The sequence below is a fragment of the Nylanderia fulva genome, unplaced genomic scaffold (genome assembly GCF_048542155.1).
Source record: "Nylanderia fulva isolate GAGA-0341 unplaced genomic scaffold, ASM4854215v1 Scaffold36, whole genome shotgun sequence".
In the NCBI taxonomy this organism is placed as follows: Eukaryota; Metazoa; Arthropoda; class Insecta; order Hymenoptera; family Formicidae; genus Nylanderia; species Nylanderia fulva.
In genome coordinates this window covers 65,684-91,288 of record NW_028190433.1, presented here as the reverse complement: position 1 = coordinate 91,288, position 25,605 = coordinate 65,684, and the positions used below count along the sequence as shown (strand labels likewise).

General features: G+C 28.6%; 4 protein-coding genes across 11 annotated transcripts; 2 read left to right on the top strand and 2 right to left on the bottom strand.

Moving 5' to 3' along the window:
• The first annotated feature begins 1,839 nt into the window (after positions 1 to 1,839).
• On the top strand, positions 1,840 to 6,890 carry Rab7 (RAS oncogene family member Rab7). Of its 4 annotated transcripts, XM_029322451.2 has the most exons (6): positions 1,840 to 1,954; positions 3,161 to 3,344; positions 3,418 to 3,636; positions 3,820 to 3,957; positions 4,046 to 4,181; positions 5,219 to 6,890. In XM_029322451.2, exons 2-5 carry the CDS (start codon positions 3,165 to 3,167, stop codon positions 4,130 to 4,132), a joined length of 624 nt encoding a protein of 207 aa, XP_029178284.1. In that variant the 5' UTR covers positions 1,840 to 1,954; positions 3,161 to 3,164; the 3' UTR covers positions 4,133 to 4,181; positions 5,219 to 6,890. The 4 variants fall into 4 exon arrangements, with proteins under 4 accessions (XP_029178284.1, XP_029178285.1, XP_029178287.1 ...); XM_029322452.2 differs by having other exon boundaries at positions 3,164 to 3,344; positions 4,046 to 6,890; XM_029322454.2 differs by lacking the exon at positions 1,840 to 1,954 and adding an exon at positions 2,381 to 2,472 and having other exon boundaries at positions 3,164 to 3,344; positions 4,046 to 6,890.
• Positions 5,212 to 10,905, bottom strand: LOC114946049 (uncharacterized). 2 transcript variants are annotated; one of them, XM_085485353.1, is made up of 5 exons: positions 10,128 to 10,905; positions 9,718 to 9,901; positions 8,266 to 8,472; positions 7,906 to 8,079; positions 5,212 to 7,680 (listed from the first exon to the last, which is right to left on the bottom strand). In XM_085485353.1, exons 3-5 carry the CDS (start codon positions 8,440 to 8,442, stop codon positions 7,351 to 7,353), a joined length of 681 nt encoding a protein of 226 aa, XP_085341479.1. In that variant the 5' UTR covers positions 8,443 to 8,472; positions 9,718 to 9,901; positions 10,128 to 10,905; the 3' UTR covers positions 5,212 to 7,350. The 2 variants fall into 2 exon arrangements, with proteins under 2 accessions (XP_085341479.1, XP_085341478.1); XM_085485352.1 differs by having other exon boundaries at positions 8,266 to 9,901.
• LOC114946052 (mitochondrial import receptor subunit TOM40 homolog 1) lies at positions 6,954 to 11,797 on the top strand. Its single transcript, XM_085485351.1, has one exon. It carries the CDS (start codon positions 10,093 to 10,095, stop codon positions 11,071 to 11,073), a length of 981 nt encoding a protein of 326 aa, XP_085341477.1. The 5' UTR covers positions 6,954 to 10,092; the 3' UTR covers positions 11,074 to 11,797.
• LOC114946051 (endoplasmic reticulum lectin 1) lies at positions 11,462 to 15,068 on the bottom strand. Of its 4 annotated transcripts, none has more exons than XM_029322447.2 (7): positions 14,437 to 15,068; positions 14,150 to 14,323; positions 13,542 to 14,063; positions 13,022 to 13,075; positions 12,283 to 12,444; positions 11,972 to 12,211; positions 11,462 to 11,866 (listed from the first exon to the last, which is right to left on the bottom strand). In XM_029322447.2, exons 1-7 carry the CDS (start codon positions 14,572 to 14,574, stop codon positions 11,618 to 11,620), a joined length of 1,539 nt encoding a protein of 512 aa, XP_029178280.1. In that variant the 5' UTR covers positions 14,575 to 15,068; the 3' UTR covers positions 11,462 to 11,617. The 4 variants fall into 4 exon arrangements, with proteins under 4 accessions (XP_029178280.1, XP_029178279.1, XP_029178282.1 ...); XM_029322446.2 differs by having other exon boundaries at positions 13,536 to 14,063; positions 14,437 to 15,067; XM_029322449.2 differs by lacking the exon at positions 13,022 to 13,075.
• Positions 15,069 to 25,605: the final 10,537 nt, after the last annotated feature.

The following is a 25,605-nucleotide window of genomic DNA, read 5'->3' as shown; positions in this document are numbered from 1 at the left end:
TCTACGAATTTAGCACGGACTCGAACCAGGGGCAAAGTGTGTCGGTAAGGGGCAAAGTCTATCGCACGAAGATGGCGGTCTCTTCTTTAGGCAGGCCTTTGGCGATCTGTCTATTAATCTGTGACATGGACACAGATTAATAGACAGATCGCCAAAGGCCTGCCTAAAGAAGAGACCGCCATCTTCGTGCGATAGACTTTGCCCCTTACCGACACACTTTGCCCCTGGTTCGAGTCCGTGCTAAATTTCGTAGACTTGACCAAAAGACTTTGTCCCTGGTGCAAGTCCAGGCTAAATTCGTTTGACATTACCAACAGACTTTGCCCCTGGTGCGAATCCAGGCTAATTGATCTTGAAACCAATTTGAGAGATTTGGCCCCCGTTGTGTGTGTGTGTGTGTGTGAGAGAGAGAGAGAGAGAATATTTTACATATGCATATATATATATAAAATTTATTAAATATAAAAAATATATTTTTTACACAAAATGTTTTTTTATTGAAATAATCACAATTTTAAATGTGATTTAACACAATGTTCAAAAATTTTTTAATTAAATTTTTTAATTAAATTTTATTAAAGAAAATTACTTGAAATTTTTTACATTAAGAATTTAAAGGCTCCTTATTCTCTTGTAGAAATTTATCACTACGCCAATTAATCACTTCCCAGACAGCACATGATATTATACGAATATTCTATATTCATACTATGAATGTACGTACAGTATATAATATCACCTTTAAAAAAAGGTAAAAAAAGGCGACCAGTTAAAGGCACGCCATTAACAAAAATTATCCATTGCAAACCCATGTAGAATCCTATAATAAATATCAATGATATTGAAAAAGACTGTCGTACAGTCGAAACGTTTATCTTAACTTTTGTATATTATGACGTAAATTAATAAAAAATTTTTCAATTAATAGCATATAAGCTCGTTAAGTTGGCCTTTTATTATATCACATATATTAAAAGTCAAATATAATTTTTGAACACTTTTATATTATTAAAAATATATAATTCGACTCTCGAAATATATTAATTCATTATAAAACGTATACGTATTAGTATTTTTCACATATTAAAATGATTAGAATAAATTAAATTAATTATTAAAAAACTAAAAATTAATTAAACGACTTAGACTTAGATGATAATAATAATGAAACATTTATTAAAAAATAATTATAATAGGTCAGGTTAATATTTTATTTATTTATAACGTCATAAAATTCTGTCCTTTCCGAAATACGCGAACGCTACGAAAAGATAAATTTCGTACATGCCGCCGGACGAGTTCATGAGCATGAGACGCTCTTATCTTGGGAACGTATTAATAGTTACTGCATTGACCACTACTACGATATGGCGCTGAAATCAGTGAGAAATGCTGGTCTCTCCTTCATCCAGACCTTTGGCGATCTGTCTATTAATCTGTGACATAGAGCACATTTTGAGCGGAAAAGCGGAACGGTATAGTGACAAATAGACATTTGTATTAATTTTTTAAATTTATATTTACTTAATTCATTGTAATTCCTTTTAATATGTTCATCTTTTCAACTTATCTATTGAATACAAGCATTTTAATCAATAAATATAGTTAAATATTAATATTTTATAATTCCCCGTTCCGCTTTTCCGCTCAAAATGTGCTCCATGTAATATAAGGCAATCAAAACAGACGGAACGGAACGCGCGGAAATGCGGGACTCTAGTAAAGTTTAGTTACTTTCTCTTCCGCGTTTCCGCGCGTCCATGTAATCGCACCCTTTTAGCCAATCAAGTGAATGCTCACTTTTGTCATTTTCACTAGGTTTTGAGATACACAATCGACCCCCAGGTGACGACATCGTTGTCATACTCGTGATTTCATAACACGCCATTTTCTTTGTGTAAAGTAAAGTGTGCTGGAGCGTTTGTTCACGTCGATATTTTCTACCGAGTTCCAGGTAAAACGGCACGACGCGACACCCGACGTTCACGCCGTCCCCGGGATCGCCGCACCCTGGTGTGGCCTGTGCGTATATTTTCACGTGTCGCGCGAAAACGTCGAAAATCGAGCCACGGATATATATGCGTGCATTTCGCTCGCGCGTGTGACAGGTTTCCGCGACAGCATCGCGCAGTTGAACGGATTCCGCGCTTGCGACGTATTAATCCCTATCTCGGCTCGCTCGCCCCTTATTCGCGTCGCAATATTTACTCGTCGCGGATTCTCCGAATTACGGGACCTCTAGAAGTGTCGTTCGACGTCGAGCGCGCAAAAACTCGCGCTCAAACATCCTCGAAAAGAAAGCAGTCGCTCGAGCCGTCTCGGTTTTTTTTTCATCTTGCGAGTGCGTTGTACATATACATATATACGTCATTGTTACTCCGAGATGCATGCACTTTCCTCTTGTCACATTGTTAGATGATTCATACGATCAGTCATTTTCTTCAAGATACTCTACATCGGACTTTCGACACGGTAGTAAACCTTGAGCTTCATTGTTTTGATATCCGTGATATATTAATAATAGAGAAAGTACGGACAATACACAATACATTGAAAGTTGATTTTTCTGATATTTTTAATTCAGAAAGTATTTCACTGTGTGCTTATAATTCTTCGTCATTATATAGAATGATAAAATAAAAAGAAAGCTATAATTTTATTGATTTTTATATATAAAATAATTGTGGAGACATCAAAATCTAAAGTTTTCTTTTATCTTGATAACAAGAATCAAAATATAGAAAATGACAACCGTTTTAACCTGAAATTTATAATATTCCAATTGTGTTTAAATTAAATTTGAAAGCCTTCAAAGTAAAAAAAAATATACAATTTTTATTATATATATTTAGATAAAAATAATGAATTGATCTCAGCTGAAATTTATATCTTTTACTTTTAGTATATTAAATATTCCTTCCTTTTTATAGTTTTTATAAATTTTATGTTTGTCATTTATATTAATTGTAAATTATTAAAAATTATTCTTTTTGATCATGAATCATCAACAACGTGAGATAAAAAGGACTTCTTATTCTGTAACTTAAATATGTTGCACATTTAAATTAGTCATAATTGTGCCTCTACCTTAAAATTACAATAATTTCTTTTAAATGTTTTATTACGAGAGTTAATTCTTAATATTATTTTATCTTTTCAGCAGAATGGCATCCCGCAAGAAAGTGTTGCTGAAAGTAATTATTCTTGGAGATTCAGGAGTTGGAAAAACTTCTTTGATGAATCAATATGTTAACAAAAAGTTTAGTAATCAATATAAAGCAACAATAGGAGCAGATTTTTTGACTAAAGAAGTAATGGTGGAGGATAGAATAGTCACTATGCAGGTAATGTATATGCATCTCTATTTTAAATCTATTACCTTATATATGTATCTAAAAAGTATTTTCTTTTCCTCAGATCTGGGATACCGCAGGACAAGAAAGATTTCAATCATTAGGAGTGGCTTTCTACAGAGGCGCTGATTGTTGTGTACTTGTCTTTGATGTATCTGCTCCAACTAGCTTCAAATCTCTAGATTCATGGAGGGATGAGTTTTTAATTCAAGCTTCTCCTCGGGATCCAGACAATTTTCCGTTTGTCGTGCTCGGAAATAAAGTAGATCTAGAATCAAGGGCAGTAAGTAAAATTATTTGTTCATTATAATTAAATTGTAAAATAATTTAACTTTTTGTATAGTTTTATGCACATTAACATAAATATTAGTTATAGCCTAATATAATTTAATTTTATAATTTAAGCTTTAAAGTCAATTTTTATTAATCCATTTATTTCATACTATTTTTATAATCTTTGTTTTAGGTATCGAGCAAGAGAGCACAACAGTGGTGTCAATCAAAGAATAATATTCCATACTTTGAAACTAGTGCAAAAGAGGCTATTAATGTCGAGCAGGCTTTCCAAACAATAGCTAAAAATGCTTTAGCTCAAGAAAGTGAAGTAAGTGAACAGAAATTGTTGAATATCTTAACTGTATGTTATTTTAAACATATAACTATAATCTAATCTCTAATTTTGTAACTCTTAGGTTGAACTGTACAATGAATTTCCGGATCAAATCAAATTGAGCAATGACCAAAGAAGCAATGGCAGAGGTGATTCGTGTGCTTGCTAGGTCTTGGCATGACAGTAATATCTCTTGGATGACTAATAAGGATGCACAGGTCAGATTCTACATTCACGTCACCTGCGCATAAAGGACGCGGAGAATATATTGCGATGAGCTTTATGTGTGCAGGAAGTCACAAGTATATTTCTTCATCTTGACGTGTTATACAATCTTCCTCTATCCGCGAAATGTTTCAATATTCTCGAAATAGTTTGGTTGAAACAATCATTCGTGCACGGTAAAAAATAACGAAATCCATACGTAACGGGATGTGTACAAACTATCGATATATATACATATATATATATAATTGTTTTTGTAAATGTATATGGGAATAAGATATATTTATCCGACTTCCTGACCTAAAAAATATCGCAATCTTAAAATTATGTACTCCTGCTGAACTTGTCACATATGTAGGTCCTCTACGTTATCCTTTAAGTCAAGGATATGCATCTTGTTTTTAAGTATTGTAATGCTCTCTTATATCAAGTATGGCGAAACTGTTGAATTATCCTTATTTCAATCTTGATGATTTATTGTCTAATTAATTCCACCATAACAATATAGTTTCAAAACGATATATATATATATATATATATATATATATATATATATATATATATAGGAGTCGTTATATATATATATATTGCACCAGAGAGGATAATATATAGGTCGGGAACACACAGTTAGTGGTACTGTTAATAAATTATAATAAAAGAATTTGCTCATAATTTGTTAAGTACAATTGCATTTACAGAGGAGCTCTAGTATATAGCTTATTATTCTTAGACAGAACCGAATATTTGCTGTTAGAATGATTCGTATGAAATAGAAGGAAAATAAGAGATGAAGTTACAATAAAGTTATTAAGATACTTTATAATGTTTCATAAGCTATCATAACGAGTTTGGAATTCATGCAGATGCATGGTGTATGAACTCCTCAATCTTTTCTTTCTATTTTTCTTCAGAATTCTCAGTTATTATATATTGAAATATAAAATTGTTATAATAATTTCGACTTGTTGCCCACATATTAATTGCTGAATATATTTTGTTCGCATAAATAATTATTTTAAACCGTTTTTAGGGATATTTCTATATCGGCCATTCCGATTTAGAAAGAAAGAGAAGAAAATTCGTTGCAAACGTGACTTAGAAAAATTTCTCATCGTTGGATATGTTGTCTGTAATAGTTTTTGCAAAAGGTATTTTTCAAATTTTTAAGCATTTTGCCGTAAAATTCCAGATTCATCTTCTGAATGCGAGATTCCTCTTCTTGTACCGCGATGCATATCGGTTTTTAAGATTTTTTACTGTATGCGAAATAATGAGATCCTAGTGCGCGGTGAATTAATCGTCAATTGTATGGTCTATAGAGCAACAATTCTACGCAGATTATATTTTGTAAATAAGACAACATATAATCCATTTAGGACAATTTATCGTTATAAATATTAATCTTTATATCCTGATAGCCATATCATTAATATGCGCTCTTGTAATATTTTAATTCTATCCCTTTATAGTTCTTATTACTAGAACAATAATTATAGTCTTAATGGCGTGTGATATTTATTTTCATGAAAGAAGCGAGCTTTTATAGTTCATACAAGCGAGAAGAAATATCTAAATAATGCTGTATCTTAGATTTTTGTAGTAAAAATAATTGTGCGCCCATTAAGATGTGTTAAATGTTTTAAAATTCAATTTCTTAGAAAGAGAGACAAAGAGAAATAGAGCAAGGTAAGCATATACTTTTCATAGTATAGCAATTATAGCACGATAGTATTATATGCATCGCGGTACCAGTAATCGCCATCCAAGTCGCAATTATAATCTTTACATAATTTGTATCTCTGGATTATAATCAGGAAGCTACAAAATTTTCATTTTGCAGATTATACATTAATATACATTAATATTTTCCCATTCCAAGTTATGTTTAATTAATAATCATGTAGCCATCGATGGGCAGACTGATTCTAACTTGATAACGATGTTTCAAATTATTTATTTATCGCGTGAATGTTTCCGGCAAAATCTAACTTTACACATCTAAACCCATAAATCAGTTTAAGCTGAGCTTTTTTCACTAACAATAAGAAATAATAAAACTCAGTTACTAATAATACTCCGCTATTTCTGAGCCACCCTGTGTACATATAATATTCTTATGAAATGAAAAAAAATATATATGCATATGCAGGGTGTCTCATAAATCGTGCATATTTTCTAAATTATAGATACATTGGATAACTGTAAGCAAGGAAGTATGATAATATAGCTCAATCAGCTATCAAAATAACTTTTTATTGGTCAAAAGATTAATGTTTAAAGGAATTAAAAATTTTTTAGAAATGTGAAAATAACACCTAATAATCTTAATTTTTTTAAGGCACAATTATTATGATGTTTGATATGGAAATATAATACAGATGTAATACAAAGTTCAATCAAAATTTCATTTAAAAAAACTACATTTGAGAAATATTATGATCCGAGAGAAAAAGCGCAACTTTTTGAGATATTCTGTATATATGTATATGTATATATACATATTACATATATATATATATATATATATATATATTATTAACGATGAAACATCCGCACTATCGAGTGTGTTTTTATGGGTCTACGCATATATATACGTATGCACATGTATATAAGTAAAGATAATCATGACCATGGCGATTATAATTAATGATATGTATAATTCTATCGAAGTATGTTAATGATAAATATAATTATAAATAATATTATTGTTATTATTGCTGCTACTACTGCTGGTATTGTTGCTACTATTGTTGTAGTATTCAATTACTACTGTTCCCACTTATCATTCCTATACCGCAAATATATCATTGCTTATATATATACTGGATGATATCTTATTATAAAGCAATTAATACACATTTACAATGAAAAGTCAGCTAGTTGAATATTTTTTAACACTGCACATATATTATAATCCGCAGTGAGTTGCTTATTTTGATGAGCTATTTATTTGAAAGTTGAGAACATTGTTATGTCTGTTTTAAAAATCAAATATCGAATATTTTTAGATTAATAATTAATGCTTTTAATTAAGAATAAATATATATATTAAAGGAATGAAATGTAAAAATTATGAAAAAAATATTTATATAGATAACACAGATTTATTAAAATTACTATAAGCCTTTTTCTCATTTTATTAAAAAATTTCAACATAAAGAATTAATAAATGGCAATGGATTTAAAATTATTTGATATGAGATTGTCTGTAAATGCATTTTTTATGCAACCATTAATACGAACAATGATACTTGTGTTGAAAATGCGGATATCAACGACAAGCTTTATCATGCTATTTTTCACCTCTCTAATTGTATTTATATACTCGGTTGTCCCGGTATTTATTAACGTTATGGCATTACTATCAATATCTTTTAACGACAATTTAGTTCGAGCAAGATTCATTGCGATGCAGCTCTGCATCTTGATATAGTTCGAAGAGTAACATTTTGGAATGATAGCGTTTAACTTTGTCAGCAACGTCTTTATTACCTGAAAGATATTATAAAAAAATGATTTCTCATATCATATTCATTATAACGTAATTATACAGGTCATATTGTTCGCTGTGTAAAATACATGCAAGCAACTAAAGTTATTTTATTAACATTGAAAGTATAATTTTTATCAGTTGATTGAAATTAATTAAAATTAATAAAATCAATATTTCACTATACTTCTAAATATATACGTTTACGTATTAAAATAAATAGTTACCTTAATATTGTTTGCCACGTTCTTTAATGGGGCTTCCATAGTCTTATTTCCATATTGGATGTACGTCTCCAATTCAGCAATTGTATTGTCTTTCCTCGTTTCCAAATTATGCTTTGCATAATTATAACATTCATTAATTTTTTTACCCTCTTTTTTCGCCTTCTCGATAGATAACTGAAAAGATAATAAATATGCAAATGTATTTTTGTTGTTATATGTGAATAATTGAACATATTTTTCATAAAAATCTATTCCAAAAATAAATGCAAGTTTTCAATGTTTTCATTATAATTTAAAACATTTATATTTTATGATATAACACATGCATTTGTCTTCTCATTATCTGGACAAAATATGCACCTTAATATTCTCGAATGTTGAATTGAGAATATTATTAACTTTAAACAAAGTCCGAGTCCTCAGATCATTGAGTTTGACTTGTAGAATCTGCTTTATTTGCTTTTCGAAAAGTGAAATATTCTTAAGAATAGCTTCGATATTTTTTTTGTAAATGTTCACCCATTCTTCAAAGTTCATCAAGGGTTTCGTCACATCTTGCTCCGACGTCTTGAAGATGCGAGATAAAAGTTTCATTATTAAAATATTATGTAAGAATAATAATTTGACTTTTCTGAAGATATTGCATAAAGAAATTAAATTTAAAAATAAATCTTAAACAATTTTTATAAATAGGTCAAATTAAAGCTACAAAATTGATTTTTATATGTGATATTTCTATTAATACATCATAATTTCTGAAAAATATTTTTAGTTTACTAATTAAACATGGCAATTTTTTTTATTTGATTTGTCTTATTTTAAAATGATTGAATTATTTGTTCCTTTTGTTAGTCAAAAGAAATGATTACACTGAATTTACAGAACTTACATAAACTGCGCAGAGTAATGCCAAAATACAAATCACTTTTTTCATTTCGTTGTTTATAAACGATGATTGTATTGAAAAAAATGTTCACGATTAAGGAAGGAGATATATACTCTTCTCTGTACTGTTATTTTTATTCCATTTATATATGGAAACAATTTGACAGATATTAAGATAACGTATATATGTATATGTATAAAGATACGTTTAATTGAATTGACTTAAAGAGATCTAATCTAAATAACTAAATGCTGTCAAAATTTATCATTGAGTATTTATCATATATGTTTATCATTGGGAAATACAAAATAGTATTTGAAAAAACGTAATTAAAATTTGTTTTAAACTCTTTGATCTACCCCTAAAAATGTACATAAATTTTAGATTTTGCAAAGTTTATTGTGTAAAAAATTGATATTTTTTTGATATTGCAGAAAAAATATTAATTGAATGATCAGATATAATACACATCTATCTAATGCTATCTTTTGTACATGCCTAAAAATTAGCGATCCTTTTGTTACTTCCTGATAATAATCTGTTAATCACACAGTCTTGTCTAACGTGATATGTTTCTTTTATCACAAGGACAGATTTCTAGTCTTCAGTTTGCACATGCGTTTCATATGCATAATTTTTATTAAGCTTTTAATAATAAATATTTTTGTTTTGTTTGTTTACATAGAATAATTATTTGCAAAATTTATACTTGAAATAAAATATCAACTCGCGTGTTATATTGCATTTATATTGTTGAATGGGAAATTATAATAGTTATATAATTGTTACTTGGTGTTTGCTGGGGATTGTATCAACTTTTTGATATAACAATTAACTTGTACATATTAGCTACTATCACGAAACTAAGTGTAATTATACGTGCGATTCATTATAAAAATATAGCAGTATAATATATAAATACGTACATATTCCTCACACGTGGTTCTTTGAATATATCATTTGTCCAATTTAAAGATCCTTTTGTGCATTAATAAAGAAATTTTATCAGAAAAAGTTTCAATATTTTGTAATGTACAAGATGGGCACAAATATATAACATATTGTCCTAGTAAAATTTATACTTCTGTACTTGAAGATCGCATTTTATTTCTAAAAGTTAAAAAAAGTAATTATTAAATTATTTACATTTATCATTAAAATTAAAATTTTATCGATAATAAAATTTTCGATCACCGATATAATTAAATACAGAGTGAAGGTCGACGCATATCAAACATGCTACTTGTACATCTAATTGAGATATATCGGTTTACTTATCGAAAGCTAATATTTCTGTCATTATGGGTAGCGTACAAGCGCTTATAAACAAACACACCGAGTTCGTTGCAACCCCAGCCGCCAATCTAGAAGATCCACCATGTGTTCCCTGCTTCGAGGAAGTGGACAGGAAACCCGGGAATCCCAGCAGTTTCGAGGATCTTCACGCGAAGACCAAGGAGCTCTATCCACAGAACTTCGAAGGCGCCTACTTGTTATTGAGGAAAACCCTAAGCAAGCACTTCAACGTGACGTACAGGATGACGTTGAGTTCCGTGACGCCATACGGTCTCAAGTTCGGCGTGAATTATGTCGGCACCAAGAGGGTAGGCTTCTTGGAGAAGTATCCGATCATCTCAGGCGAGATCACACCCAGTGGCAACCTGAGCGCCAGCTTTGTGCACACGCTGGGCTGTAGATACAGATTCAAACTCGCGACGCAGATTATCGACAAGAAGTGCAAGGCCTTCAGTTCGGGCCTGGAATATCGCTCCGACGATTGCACGATAGCGATGACCCTGGCGAATCCAGATCTGACCAGGTTGCAGGGCACGTTGGTGCTGCACTATCTACAAGCTATCACGCCGCGAATAACTCTGGGTACAGAGATCGCCCATCTACGGGGTTCCCTGATACCAGGAGGTCAGCAGACATTGATGTGCGCTGCGTTCCGGCACAGCACCGGTCCCACGACATTATCTGCCACCTTCGGTGAGGCAGGCATTCATGTTTGTTATCATCGGAAGGCGAGCGAGCAGCTGCAGCTCGGCGTTGAGTTAGAGACAAATACCCGTATTCACGAGTCCATTGGCACGATAGCGTATCGTGTCGACATCCCTTACGCAGGCTTCATCTGTCGAGGATTCGTCAATTCGGAGACCAGCCTGGGTGCCGTGTTTGAAAAGAAATTATATCCAATTCCCGAGGCTTCGTTAATCATAAGCGGCTTCTTGAATCACAAGAAGCAACAGTTCCGTGTCGGGATCGGTCTGAATATCGGCTAATGCGATGTCGTTTATAACTGTAACCAGGATTACAATACTGTATGATGCAAATTCTGAACATTCTCACAGAAATATTGCCTTATTACAAGTTTTTATTTCTTATCGATATCATTCGGATAGAGAAAACAAGCCGAAATAAAGTTTCCATTAACTTACGCGTATCCTGTATTAATTTTGGTCTCTTTTATTTAGTCTGAAAAAAATTCAATATTTTCCAACAAATTGTTTGGCTCATTTTGATACACGCGTTATAAGCACATACGCTAGAATGCTATTAATGCCTTTTGATATGCACTTGCTTTACATAATAGAAGAGCATTTACACGTGGTAATTATTAAATATTTATATTGTTAGATAGTTTGGAATGAAAGTCTTTTTACCAGCACATTAAACGCATACATATAATTTAATTAATTTCGATTTCATATTAATGCAATTGTTTTATGTAATACAATTTTTTATTACTCAATAAACAATAAATTTTTATATTTATAACAAACGTTTTGATAATTTAATCGACATCGAGAAAACAAATTGATTGCTCTAATCGTCTCCATTAGCTATTCGCTCATCTAAATTATCTTGTTCTGAATGCAAGGCTGTAGATTTCAATTTATCGAAATTTGCTTGAAACTTTTCACTTAAAAGTCCATTTTCATCGGCATATTCTAAGATATCACAGATCAATGGTGATTCAACTCCTAGAACATATTCACATGTTTTGGGTTCCAATAAAAATAATGATACACTAGATGCGCTTGCAGTATGGTTCTCCACACATTTCAATTTTACCTAAAATGAAGAAATCATGTAAAATTATTCACCACAATATAATATTTAGATGTCATTTTTAGTTTAACTTAGAAAAATAATTTTCAAATTTATAATAATGCATACTTCAGTTTGCCTAGAAGCTCCAGTCTTATCGCAGCTACTTCCATCACTATAAAAGTGTGAGAGGTGTTTTCTTAACTCTAACGGTTTGGGTTTCTTGTGTGGATGTGCGGCAATCCACTCTAAATGCTTCTGTTTGTCAAATCTACCGAGATTGACGATTGTTTTCGTACCATCTCTTTCTATGTGATATTGTACAACAGAACGGCCATAACAGAATTCATACTTCCACCAGCCATTACCCTATTAACATATTAAAATATTAAAAATATATTTAATAAAAACGAAAAAAAATAGTGATTATGAATACTTACCCCATGTAAGCAATTCTTTCCACTGAGGAAACTCTGAACAGGACTAACTTCGGCAGGACTAATATTCTGATCACTCATTGCACTGATAGATTCATCACCATTGCCCTGCTTATCCATAACATCCAGTGGATGTATCTCAACCCTTACTCTTGGCTCGCCATCCTGTAATCAATTCATTACAATTTTCTACATGGCAAAAAGTTATACAATATTTTTTTATAAGGAAACCTCTAAATTTCTTTTACTCAATTAAAAAATTATTCTTATGTATACACACGCATAATTATTATGCAGCAAACTGATATAATTAATCACTTTGAATGTATATACAAAATTGATGCTATTACATTTTATTCGATACTATTGTTACTATGTAACATAATAATAATAGTAAGGATATATATATTATTGCAAAATTGATGTTATTACATTTTATTCGATACTATTGTTACTATGTGTAATAATATTGATTGTAAGGATATATATATTATTACATAGGATATGTAATACTGGTAATGTGAGGATAAGAAATTATATCTAACAATGCAACAACTTTTCAAATGGCAACAAATATGAATTAAACATTGGTGAAATAACAATATATCGAGTATAAGTATGTAGATAAAGAAGGGACAGAATGAAAATAATTTGTAGAAGTTAATGATACTACATGATTGACAAGCATTAATTAATTCTCCCCCCTTCCCCTTTCTTCCCAATATATACAAAATATTCTGACCTGGCCCTCCTTATCTACACGGATGATTGCATACACTTTCTGCTGCTTGTCATCCTGTGCAACAAATAATTAAGACAGTAAATAAATAGCAAATAAATTAGAAAGAAAAAAAAGAAATTGTTTAGTGCTTAAAATTAAAAAGTAAAGAAATAATCTATTGCATAATTCTATCACACTTTTTAAAGAATTATTAAAGCCTAATTAAAGAAAGATGTATGTATATTAGTTATCTACAGATATATATATAGAGAATAGAAGCAGTTTCCTATATTGTTCTATTGAGTTTTCAAAAAATATGAGGTTACTGATATATTTTTTAGTATGCAATACAAATCTGCTATTAATATATAAGTATTTTTACAACTCTTCTCAATTTTAAAATTAATAAAAATTGAAGACAATTACTATTAATACATGACAGAAAAAATATACATCAAATGATACTTAAAGATAAAAAAATAAGCAAAAATAGGAAAGAATCTGCAAGTATTGAATATTTATCGCACAGATTTACCCTCACTTGTTGTTGATGTCGCGTTTTTATACTTTCCAGTTCCATCAACATAAGTGACTTTGGTTTCTTTGGTGCATTATCGACAGGTTGACATGTAATTTCATTTTCTCCAGTGTCTTGTGGTTTGTAATCTGGATGACTGCACAGTACTGGTGAAAGCACTATTGCTTCGTATTCACAAGTCATTGTTTCCTTGAGTGAATACACATCATGTTTACCATGTTTATAACAAACATACAACACTTTAATGATTCTTGCTTTGTTATTTAAATCACATGTTGTACCATCATGCATCTCAATTTCAACATATGGCATATTAATTCCATCAATCTTTTTGATCGGTATATTTAACTTTTTGTTGGGATTTTTTGCTTGTTCGTCGTAATAAGCCGAAAGTTTTGCTTTTTGTGCCTTGTCCAAAGTACCGAGGTAATATTCCTGTATCTTAATCTTCTTTCCTTCTCTATCTTCATGATATTGCCGTACATATCTACCATGGCATAATTCGTAAGTCCAATATGACTCAAGCTATTTGGCAAAATTAAATTCAGACAATTACACAGGCATATTACAACATAGATAAATATAAAAATATACAAACTACAAACACATACTCTATAGGAGCAACTGTTTTGAGCAAATATCGGTTGCAAAAGTTGTATTGGATTTGGTCCATTGTACGATTCACTGTAATCATGTTCCTGTTCTATTATACCTGGAATTAAACACTTATATCGTTCGTTGTTAGCTGAAGTTATAAAATATGATTCAGCGTTCGAGTGAGGTTTCTGCAACAAAAAGAAAATACACGTCATACATATATACGTCATCAAACAAGGAAATTATCGCTCACAAATGCGAATAAATTTTAAATTATGGAAAAACGTTTGAGTACACTTACTAGTAATTCTGTATCGCTCTTTCCGGGCCAATCTATTTTGAATGTAACTGTATCATCAAAGTGTTGCAGATCGTGTCCATAAACAGCAGAGATCAAAATACACAATACATTATAAATGCCCCTATAATTGCCCCACATTTTTCTCGATTATTCTATCATGTTTCGTTTTCCGTCGTGCGTCAATTATGTTTAATTGACAGAATGTATGTGCGTAAATGCGACGACAGATACACTAACAGAAGCACGAAGCAAATGAGCAAAAAGGACAATTACTATAATCCCAAATGCATTACATATTTTGCTAACTTGCGAAGTTACTAGGAGAATTCTGAAATTTCCTAGTACACAACTATACACGAGAAAGACTGATGATGGAAGTCTGACAATAAACGAGCAATATCAAATAATATTTACATACAGAGTATGCTTCGATATATTTATTTATGTTTTTATCAATAATTTTAATCGAAGAATAAAATGAAATATATAATTGGGTTAAACGTCTCACTTGATCACACGATCCGATGAGAAATATGTAATTTAATTAATTAACTTGTATATATATTTCAGCTGTTGCGCATATATGACATGTCACATGTGACGATATTAAAAATAATTCACTAACCAATCATCGAGCATTACGTGTTACGCGTTCAGCCTTCTGTCATTTTGCAAAAAAAGCACACACATATCTTGTATGAACACCACTCCACCTATACACACGTCCATTTTGCAAACTAAAATGACAAATCTCTTTTTCGACCGTCGTTAAGGGTCGGCAGTACACCCAGGCAAACTCCGAATTGATATTGGAGACCTCGTGCGGTGACAACGCGAAACTCCGGTTTCAGTGTTGCCAACGCCGAGAAATCAATTCTCGGGTTTTATGTAGTGGTGTATGTCTGTACACGTACATACACCACTGCATCGCTCACGCGGACGCACGTAAGAGAGACAAGGACCGATAATCACGTGTTCTCCTTGTTCCTCTACCGTGCCGGTATACGTGAGATGCCGCCTAAAAATGCTTTCTGGCCGTCCGTAGCAGAAAGCAGTAACGTAGCAAGACTAATAAGCACCCATTTTTGTAAATTTTATATATGCTTATGCACATATGTGGATATATTATTTATATATAAATATATATATATATATAAAATATACTAATTTACTCTCAATTATATATGCTACTGTTATTATTTATCATTAGACAATTATAAAACAGAGGTTATAGATTTGGTCTGACTACACTGGCCTCAAATTAAAGTTGTATATATATATATTTATTTTAACATTTCGACCATACGGGATGTGGTCCTTTTCAAAAATACAGATTGGAATATCAGAGAGTTACAGCATTTCGTCTTTAAGATGTAAGCGCAAATTATGATTCGGAGAGATTTAACTTGTCAAATAATAAAATATAAAATAAATTATAAAACATATACATATATAATTTGTAGTGCTATATATATATATATGTTTTATAATTGTCTAATGATAAATAATAACAGTAGCATAATTGAAAGTAAATTAGTCTACAATGTTAGACACGGGTACTTGTTAGGTTTGATAATTTATTGCTTATACTTTTTCGAGAGACAAGAATAAGAGAACGAATATAAATTATTATTAGCTTGTATAGCAATCATAGATTGACGAATATGCGTTGGTTATTCTTGATTTCTTTCTATTATTGATGTTATTGTATAATTTGCTCCATAAATACTTATAACATAAAAGAACTTATGTCGAGTAATATTGATCAATGCAAAGGATGTTCAGTATGTATCACCCAGTAAATTATTAGAGTTCAAATATATCAATATCAATTTTTTAATAATATATTGGAATACAGAGAAATGATAAAAAAATATATTTCAGCAATAAAAATTTTATAAATATATTGAAAATATTTTTACTACACGCGCGCGCGCGCGCGCGCGCACACACACACACACACACACACACACACACCCACCCACATACACACTATATAAATGCAAAATAATACAGAAAATAAATTTTTAATAAAAATCAACATACCAGCTATTTGTGTGTGCATATGTAGCTGCGAGCATGCAACGGATTTATTACTTGATAAATTTATTTACGGACTTATTTTGCATTTATATATATATATATATATATATATATATATATATATAGTGTATGTAATTGTAAAAATGATTAAAATATTTTCAATATTTAAAAATTTTCAAGTTTATCGCCTTATATTTCTATAATTTTTCTATATTCTAATATATTGTAAAAAAATTGATATTGATATATTTGAACTCAAGTTTTTTACGTGATTGAATATTATTGCATTGAGCCATCATACGTTACTCGTAAGTTCTTTTACATTATAATAGTATTTATGTGTAGCAGAGAGAAAGAGATAAGAGAGAGATTATACAATACAACTTTAATAATCGAAAAAATCACGATAACGCTATTGTCATATCTATGTGTGTGCATATATATAAACATATTAATTTGCATATTATCTACCCAGACAGCACCAAGTCTAAAATTGACGCATAAGATAGCATTAAGAAATCTTTAAGACAGCTATCTTATGATATGATATCAAAAAGACATCTTATAAAGATATCTTACGCGCCAATTTTGGACTTGGTGTTGTTTGGGTATATAAATAAAATATGTACACAAATAAAATAATATTTGCATAAATATTATTTTATTTGTACATATTTTATTTACATAGATTATATGCAAATATTTAAATAAATCATTCGATAATTTATTACACATTTTATTTATTATATAGATTTATATAGATTATATGCAAATATTTAAATAAATCATTCGATTATTTGTTACAGATGCATAATGTGAAATATATATTGCGTACACGAAACGATAATTGGAAGATAATGTTAGGCAAGAATTATTGCTATTCTTATTGTTCTTTTACATATAATATACATATACAGAGAAACAATGATAATACGAAAACCGGTTCTTGCTGATATCTCCCAATAATCGCATTCGTTCAACGCATTAGTGTTTGTGTCTACATGGATGTTACTACATATGCGATGTAAGAGAGACAAGGACAGAATGATAGTCTCTCCTTGTCAAGCTGTTAGCTGTCAGTATGTTACCACGGAAATTTCCCCTACTCCTTATGAATCTAGTGAGAATCTTATCGTCCAGATATTTCATAAAATAAGTGACATAACTTTGGTTTTTTTTTTTTAATATATTCTTGATATAATAAAGTAGTCCGCCAAAGAGTCGAATTTTGCATTTTTGCTCTGAAAAATTTATAATAAATAAAATACGGACTCCTGGCTAACCCAACCTTACCCGTTACTAGCTGCGCATTCCCCCAAGTTATATTATAAATTTTATTTTCATCTTTTTTTCAATAAATAACTCTTTGGCGGACTGCATTTGAGCTTACTGATTAAGAATATCATAAATTTAATAAGATTCATTCAGTAGTTTCGCTAATATCTGGAATATAAGAATCTCTAATTCCCGGCCGGCCGATAGGCGTCTCCACCATGTCGCCTGCCGACCCTTAAGGGTCGACAGGTCGGTCGGCCAAACTCCGAATTGATGTTGGAGACCTCGCGCGGTGACAACGCGAAACTCCGATTTCAGTGTTGCCAACGCCGAGAATCCAATTCTCGGGTTTTATGTAGTGGTGCATGTCTGTACACGTACATACACCATTGCATTGCTCACGCGGACGCACCGTAGAGAGACAAGGACCGATAATCACGTGTTCTCCTTGTTCCTCTACCGTGCCGGTATACGCGAGATGCCGCCTGAAAATGCTTTCTGGCCTTCCGTAGCAGAAAGCAGTAGCGTAGCAAGGCTAATAAGTACCTACTTTTTATAAATTTTATATATCCTTATGCACATATGTGCGTATATATATATATATATATATATATATATATATATATATATTATATAAGGGATATGTTGATTATTCTTAATTTCTTTTTGATTATTGATGCTATTGTATAATTTGCTCCAATAACTTATAACGTGAAAGAACGTACCGTTGAGTAATATATAATCAATGCAAGGATGTTCAGTATATCATCCAGTAAATTAGAGTTCAAATATATCAATATCAATTTTTTTATAATACAATATATATATAAGAGTTTTAACAAGGCTCTGTAATATATAAATATAAATTTAACGTATAAGACGGGCAACAAGAGCCAAATCGCGGATGACAATGCGTTATCCTAACGAAACTAAATAATTTTTCGTTAGAATTAAAATACCGGTGCACAAGGCACCAAATTTTTACTTGGACACGGCCAAGATTTTAAATATGAAATAATCTCATATTTTGAGATTTAATTTCAATACCCCTTTAACCCCCCTACGGAAAATAAATAAATGAATGCAAGAGAAAAATATAGATCCGAAAATCGCTGAATCGGAAATCGAACCCGAGACCTTTCGCTTGCCGGGCGACTGCTCTTCCAGCTGAGCTATTCAGATCCTTTTGATTCTATACTTTTCTCTGTTATATATATTAATGTTGGTAAACAAACGCATTTTTTAAGCCAGCGTGTATCAAATATAAGAGTTTTAACAAGGCTCTGTAATATATAAATATAAATTTAACGTATAAGACGGGCAACAAGAGCCAAATTGCGGATGACAATGCGTTATCCTAACGAAACTAAATAATTTTTCGTTAGAATTAAAATACCGGTGCACAAGGCACCAAATTTTTACTTTGACACGGCCAAGCTTTTAAATATGAAATAATCTCATATTTTGAGATTTAATTTCAATACCCCTTTAACCCCCCTACGGAAAATATATAAATGAATGCAAGAGAAAAATATAGATCCGAAAATCGCTGAATCGGGAATCGAACCCGAGACCTTTCGCTCGGAAGAGCAGTCGCCCGGCAAGCGAAAGGTCTCGGGTTCGATTCCCGATTCAGCGATTTTCGGATCTATATTTTTCTCTTGCATTCATTTATTTATTTTCCGTAGGGGGGTTAAAGGGGTATTGAAATTAAATCTCAAAATATGAGATTATTTCATATTTAAAATCTTGGCCGTGTCCAAGTAAAAATTTGGTGCCTTGTGCACCGGTATTTTAATTCTAACGAAAAATTATTTAGTTTCGTTAGGATAACGCATTGTCATCCGCGATTTGGCTCTTGTTGCCCGTCTTAAAACAATATATATATATATATATATATATATATATATATTGGAATATAGAAAAATGATAAAATATATTTCGGCGATTTAAAAATTTTTTAATATATTGAAAATATTTTTACTACATATATATAAGTGCAAAATAATTCAGAAAATAAATTTAATAAAAATCTACATACCAGCTGTGTGCATGTGTGCAATTGATTTATTGAAATTTATTTACGGAAGTATTTTGCATTTATATATTTATAGTGTGTGTAGTTGTAAAATGATTAAAATATTTTCAATATCAAATTTTTAAGTTTATCGCCTATATAAAAAATATATTTCTATGATTTTCTATATTCTAATATATTATAAAAAAATTGATATTGATATATTTGAACTCAAGTTTTTTACGTGATTAAATATTCTTGCATTGAGCCATCATACGTTACTCGTAAGTTCTTTCATATCTGTATATATATATATATATATATATATATATATATATATACACTTATATATATATATTATATATATATAATATTTCATTTATTTATAAAATACATTTTTAATTCATATTCAACCTGAATGATATTTTCTATATGTTTATGCTATCCTCCGATCTATCCCTAACAAATTAGGAGGTGTAATTGCATTATTATCATCAATTATTATCTTATATTTTTTACCTCTAATTTCTATAAAATTTAATTCATTATCATTTTATCCTTTAAATCAATATTTATTTTGAATTTTCATTAATATTTTTATTCTATTAACATGAGCAGGAGCTCAACCTTTTATCATTATTAGACAAATTTTATCATTATGTTACTTTCTTTATTTTATCTTATTACCTTTCCTAATAAAAATTTGAGATTTAATTATTTTTAAATAAATATTTTAAAATTTATTATTATAAATAAATTTAACATATTAAAAATAATTATATTTAATATTTAAATTTTTTATAAATTACTATTAAATTAAGTTAATAATCTTGAATTTAAGTTTATGTTTTGAAAACATATTAAAGAAATTTTAATTTTCCATTAACTTTTAAACATTTAATTTTTTTTACTAAATTATTATTAATAATATAAATTTAAATCCAAAAATTAATAAAATATAAACCAAAATTATTGGTAAAATAATTTTCCAACATAAATATATTAATTTATTATATTGTATTCGAGGAAGTATTCCATGTATAAAAATTACTATTCTACATAAAATATTAATTAAAATAAAAGTTAAAATTATTGAATATTTTAATAAATTCCTAAATATATAAATTCTAATTAATCTAAAAAAATAATTATTCCATATTCAGATAAAAAAATTAATGTAAACCCACCCCTAAAATATTCAATATTAAATCATCTGACTCACTTTCGATAAAATCTATAGGACTTCGATTTAATTCAGCTAAAATCCTAATAAACACTATAATAAACAAAGGATATAAAACTACTATATATCATAAATAAAATTGATAATTAATAAAATCAAAAAAAGAATATCTCTCTCTTATTAATATAATAACTAAAATAATTAAAATAAATCTTACTTCATATGATAATATTTGTGAAACTGATCGTATTGCTCCTATTATTGAATAAATCGAATTAGCTGATCATCCCATAAAAATTATAACATACCCTCTAATAGTTATAAAAACAATTATTAATAAAATAGAATAATTTAAAAAATAAATATTAGTAATGTAAGGAAATACTAATCATATTATTATTAAAACAAATCTAATTATAGGACATAAATAAAAAAAATTATAATTAGATTTATATACATAAAATAATTCTTTATTAAGTAATTTAATAGCATCACTAAAAGATTGAAATAATCCTATAAATCCCACCTTATTAGGTTCTTTACGAATTTGTACATATCTTAAAATTTTTCGTTCCAATAAAGTTAAAAAAGCTACCCCAACTAATATAATTAATAACAAAATTAACAATCTTAATATATTTAACGCACTATAAAAATATAATCTTAAATTTTGACAAATTATTACTTGTATAACTTTTTTCTATTATACATCATTAAAATTCTAAATTTAATACACTTAAATTTTGCCAAAGTAATTTTATTTATTTACATATATTTGATCAATTAAATTTATTCATTAAAAAAAATATAATTTAAAAAAAAGTCCTTTTGTACAAAATTTTCTTAATTTTATTATAGATAGAAACCGATCTGGCTTACACCGATCTGAACTCAAATCATGTAAAATTTTATTAGTCGAACAGACTAAAATATTAAACTTCTTTATGTAATTTTTATTTTAATTCAACATCGAGGTCGCAATCATTTTTATTAATATGATCTTTCTAAAAATATTACGCTATTATCCCTAAGGTAATTAATTTTTATAATTATTATAAAAAAAAAAAAATTTTCTTAATTTAATAATCAATCCTTTATAAAAATTTCATTAATTAATGTTAAAATTATCTTTAAATTAAAGTTCATTTTATTTAATTATCCTCCCAATAAAATATAATCATTAAAATAAAATTTATTTCCTTAAATAAAAAAATTATATTAATTTAATAGGGTCTTCTCGTCCCATAATTTCTTTTAAGAATTTTAACTTAAAATTTAAATTTTAAATCTACAAATTAAAACAGCTTTAATCAATTCCTTCATTCCAGTTTTTATTTAAAAAACAATTGATTATGCTATCTTTGCACCGTCAATATACTGCGGCTATTTAAAAATCACTGAGCAGAAATAATTTTAAATTATTATCAAAAAACCATGTTTTTGTTAAACAAGTAAATTAATGAAAATTAATGTGTATATGCATTACAATATATTCAATACAATATTCTCTTAATTTGAACGAAAATTATAAATAACTTATGCGTAACATATATTTTTGGACTCCTAAATAAAAAATATATTATATTATTTGCAAAAAATAAGATGAAATATTTTTTATTCGAATAGTCTCAACTGCTCTTTTAGCTGAATGTTTAGAAGCAATGAAAAAAATCGAGGATCTACGAAAAATTTAAGTACATTTCTAAGATTTTTTTATATGATATAAAAAAATATATGGTATATAAATTGATTTTTTAATTTTTTTATTAATTTTTAATTACACACACACACACACACAAATAGATTCTTATTATTTAAAATAGTTTTTATTTTTGTTCTTTATTTACATATGCATACATATACAAAAAAATAAAAATAATATGATAGCCTTTTTGCTGACATTATCTCTCAATATTTGCATCCGTGTGCTCACGTATTAGTTTTTGTACCTACATGGACGCTACTACATATGCGATGTAAGAGAGACAAAGATGGAATGATGCTCTCTCCTTGTCAAGCAGTCAGCATGTTACCACAGAAATTTCCCCTGCTCCTTATGAATCTAGTGAGAATCTTATCGTCCAGATATTTCATAAAATAAGTGACATAACTTCGTGAATTTTTTTTTAATATATTCTTTATATAATAAAGCAGTCCTCTAAAAGGCCGGATTTTACATTTTCGCTCTTAAGGGTCGACAGGTCGGTCGGCCAAACTCCGAATTGATGTTGGAGACCTCGCGCGGTGACAACGCGAAACTCCGATTTCAATGTTGCCAACGCCGAGAAACCAATTCTCGGGTTTTATGTAGTGGTGCATGTCTGTACACGTACATACACCATTGCATTGCTCACGCGGACGCACCGTAGAGAGACAAGGACCGATAATCACGTGTTCTTGTTCCTCTACCGTGCCGGTATACGCGAGATGCCGCCTGAAAATGCTTTCTGGCCTTCCGTAGCAGAAGGCAGTAGCGTAGCAAGGCTAATAAGTACCTACTTTTTATAAATTTTATATATCCTTATGCACATATGTGCGTATATATATATATATATATATATATATATATATATATATTATATAAGGGATATGTTGATTATTCTTGATTTCTTTTTGATTATTGATGCTATTGTATAATTTGCTCCAATAACTTGTAACGTGAAAGAACGTACCGTTGAGTAATATATAATCGATCAATGCAAGGATGTTCAGTATATCATCCAGTAAATTAGAGTTCAAATATATCAATATCAATTTTTTTATAATACAATATATATATATATATATATATATATATATATTGGAATATAGAAAAATGATAAAATATATTTCGGCGATTTAAAAATTTTTTAATATATTGAAAATATTTTTACTACATATATATAAGTGTAAAATAATTCAGAAAATAAATTTAATAAAAATCTACATACCAGCTGTGTGCATGTGTGCAATTGATTTATTGAAATTTATTTACGGAAGTATTTTGCATTTATATATTTATAGTGTGTGTAGTTGTAAAATGATTAAAATATTTTCAATATCAAATTTTTAAGTTTATCGCTATATAAAAAATATATTTCTATGATTTTCTATATTCTAATATATTATAAAAAAATTGATATTGATATATTTGAACTCAAGTTTTTTACGTGATTAAATATTCTTGCATTGAGCCATCATACGTTACTCGTAAGTTCTTTCATATCTGTATATATATATATATATATATATATATATATACACTTATATATATATATATTATATATATATAATATTTCATTTATTTATAAAATACATTTTTAATTCATATTCAACCTGAATAATATTTTCTATATGTTTATGCTATCCTCCGATCTATCCCTAACAAATTAGGAGGTGTAATTGCATTATTATCATCAATTATTATCTTATATTTTTTACCTCTAATTTCTATAAAATTTAATTCATTATCATTTTATCCTTTAAATCAATATTTATTTTGAATTTTCATTAATATTTTTATTCTATTAACATGAGCAGGAGCTCAACCTTTTATCATTATTAGACAAATTTTATCATTATGTTACTTTCTTTATTTTATCTTATTACCTTTCCTAATAAAAATTTGAGATTTAATTATTTTTAAATAAATATTTTACAATTTATTATTATAAATAAATTTAAAATATTAAAAATAATTATATTTAATATTTAAATTTTTTATAAATTACTATTAAATTAAGTTAATAATCTTGAATTTAAGTTTATGTTTTGAAAACATATTAAAGAAATTTTAATTTTCTATTAACTTTTAAATATTTAATTTTTTTTACTAAATTATTATTAATAATATAAATTTAAATCCAAAAATTAATAAAATATAAACCAAAATTATTGGTAAAATAATTTTCCAACATAAATATATTAATTTATCATATTGTATTCGAGGAAGTATTCCATGTATACAAATTACTATTCTACATAAAATATTAATTAAAATAAAAGTTAAAATTATTGAATATTTTAATAAATTCCTAAATATATAAATTCTAATTAATCTAAAAAAATAATTATTCCATATTCAGATAAAAAAATTAATGTAAACCCACCCCTAAAATATTCAATATTAAATCATCTGACTAACTTTCGATAAAATCTATAGGACTTCGATTTAATTCAGCTAAAATCCTAATAAACACTATAATAAACAAAGGATATAAAACTACTATATATCATAAATAAAATTGATAATTAATAAAATCAAAAAAAGAATATCTCTCTCTTATTAATATAATAACTAAAATAATTAAAATAAATCTTACTTCATATGATAATATTTGTGAAACTGATCGTATTGCTCCTATTATTGAATAAATCGAATTAGCTGATCATCCCATAAAAATTATAATATACCCTCTAATAGTTATAAAAACAATTATTAATAAAATAGAATAATTTAAAAAATAAATATTAGTAATGTAAGGAAATACTAATCATATTATTATTAAAACAAATCTAATTATAGGACATAAATAAAAAAATTATAATTAGATTTATATACATAAAATAATTCTTTATTAAGTAATTTAATAGCATCACTAAAAGATTGAAATAATCCTATAAATCCCACCTTATTAGGTTCTTTACGAATTTGTACATATCTTAAAATTTT